Here is a 1,828-nt window from a genome sequence, read left to right as displayed (position 1 = left end):
CCGCTGGCGGCAGCGGGGGAGGCCGCCCTGCCGCCCGCGGGAGAGGCGGGGCGGGCGGCCCTGAGGCGACCCCGCCGCCGCCATCCCCTCCTCAGGCTCCGGGGGGAGGCGGGGCCGCGGCGGGGGGAGGGGGGGAGGGGGGCAGGGAGGCGGCCGCGCCCTTTGGCAGCCGCCGCGGGGCGGGGAGTGCGCATGCGCAGATGTAGGGGCGGGGCTCTCTGCCGGGCGGCTCCGCCCCCGCGGCCCGTACAGTAGGTGGAGTCACGCGGGCGAGGTCACATGACCGGGGCCCTTTACAGTAGGATCCCAATATGGCAGCGGCGGCGGGCGCAGGGGCCGCCGCGGTCGGGGCCGCCCGCACCTAGGGCCGCCGCCGCCCGCTCCGGCTCCCCCCGCGCCCCCCTCCCGGGCCGAAGGAACCCCCAGGGTATCTCGGAGTCAGCTGCGCCCCGTCGCGTCCGACATGAGGGAGAAGGGCCGCAGGAAGAAGGGCAGGACCTGGGCAGAGGCCGCCCGGACGGTACGCGGGGCCTGCGGCCGGGGGTGGGGGGGGCTGGAGGCCGCTGGGGCGGGTCAGAGGCCTCCCGGCCGCCTCGGGTCGTGCGGGCTCCCTCCTACGGGGGACGGCCGCTGCCGTCGCGCCTGGCCCCGCTCGGCCTCCGGCTGCGTGCGGGGCTGCAGGGGCAGCCCGGTGAGGCGCCGAGGGGTGAGGTGCCGCACGGCCCGTGCGAGCTGCTGGCCTGCCTCCGCCTGCAACTCTGTTCCACCGCCGTGCACTTGCATAGGCAGGTTTTATATTTTGACCTGTTCTCCAGTTGCTTAATGTTTCTAGGCACAAATTTATGTGGGAAGCTTTGTGGGGGGAGGATTACGTCTTCTTGTTTGCAAAATGCTGTGATTAATGAGGATGTAAATAATATTAGCAAACAAGTGACATGCACAGTGGTTTTTTTCAGTATTCTCCGTGTATCAATGTCTTTCACGCAGCAGAACTTGCTGCAGTAGGAGCTCCTGAGCTGCCTCAGGTCAGGTAGTGAGTTGCGAACCCTAAAAGGAGAATTTTTATCTTCTAATTTCCTAGTCTGACAGTCTTTGTTACTATGCTGTTTTGAAGATGGACTTACCGTAGTTTCTGTGTGGGGCAGGCACGTTAGAGGGTGGATAAAAGAAAAGGGAAGTTGAGTAGTGGGACAGGCGTGAGAGAGGAAACCAAACAAGTGCAACCTGCAGGAGCTAAACAGAAGTGTTGAATTGTGAGAGTACAGCACATGCTTCTGAGAGATCTGTATTTGCAGTGCGGGTTCAAGTCTGCCTAATGGAGAGGGGGAGGAATTCGGGTTCTATCATAACCATTCTGAAAGAGGTATCTGTTAAAACAAGACTTGAAAAGTCTGGCTGGAAAGCAAATGTAAATAGGCATCTGCGGCTGAGACTTGCAAGCACTATTTTAATAAGTAATAGTTTATTTGGACCTTGTATTTACAGTTTGAAAGGCATCAAAATAGCTGCTTTTCTTTCAGGAGATATGATGCAGTTAACTATTTTAAGAATGTAAGATACTATCCCACAGCTGAACGCTTTAGTACTTCTCTGTAAATGTTTTTGGTATCTTTTTTTAACAGTTAGTTTTGAAAAAAGAGTGAGAGAATCTCCAGTGTAGGGTATAAGTGGGACCAGATCTCTTTCAGCCTATGTGCACTGCTGATCTCTTCCAGAATCCACTTAAAGGCTAAAACACGTATTTAGAAAAGCTGCACTGAAAACTATCAAAACTGAAGGTTACATGTTACCCTGGGTTGTGTACCTAGATTCATGGCAGAGGCAGCCA

At 57.1% G+C, this 1,828-nt stretch overlaps 1 protein-coding gene across 3 annotated transcripts in view; it reads left to right on the top strand.

Annotated features, from left to right (window-relative positions):
• The first annotated feature begins 277 nt into the window (after window positions 1-277).
• Window positions 278-1,828, top strand: part of ASXL2 (ASXL transcriptional regulator 2) — a 125,451-nt gene continuing 123,900 nt past the window's right edge. The window contains exon 1 of one of the 3 annotated variants that reach the window (XM_075144730.1): window positions 278-520. In XM_075144730.1, coding sequence (XP_075000831.1) covers window positions 464-520 — 57 coding nt within the window. In that variant the 5' untranslated portion in view covers window positions 278-463. The remainder of the gene's footprint in view (window positions 521-1,828) is intronic. The other 2 variants (XM_075144728.1, XM_075144733.1) reach the window with 2 other exon arrangements.

This window comes from Calonectris borealis, chromosome 3 (assembly GCF_964195595.1).
Source record: "Calonectris borealis chromosome 3, bCalBor7.hap1.2, whole genome shotgun sequence".
NCBI classification, from domain to species: Eukaryota; Metazoa; Chordata; class Aves; order Procellariiformes; family Procellariidae; genus Calonectris; species Calonectris borealis.
Note: the sequence above shows the minus strand (reverse complement) of the source record. Positions and strands in the feature narration are given on the sequence as shown.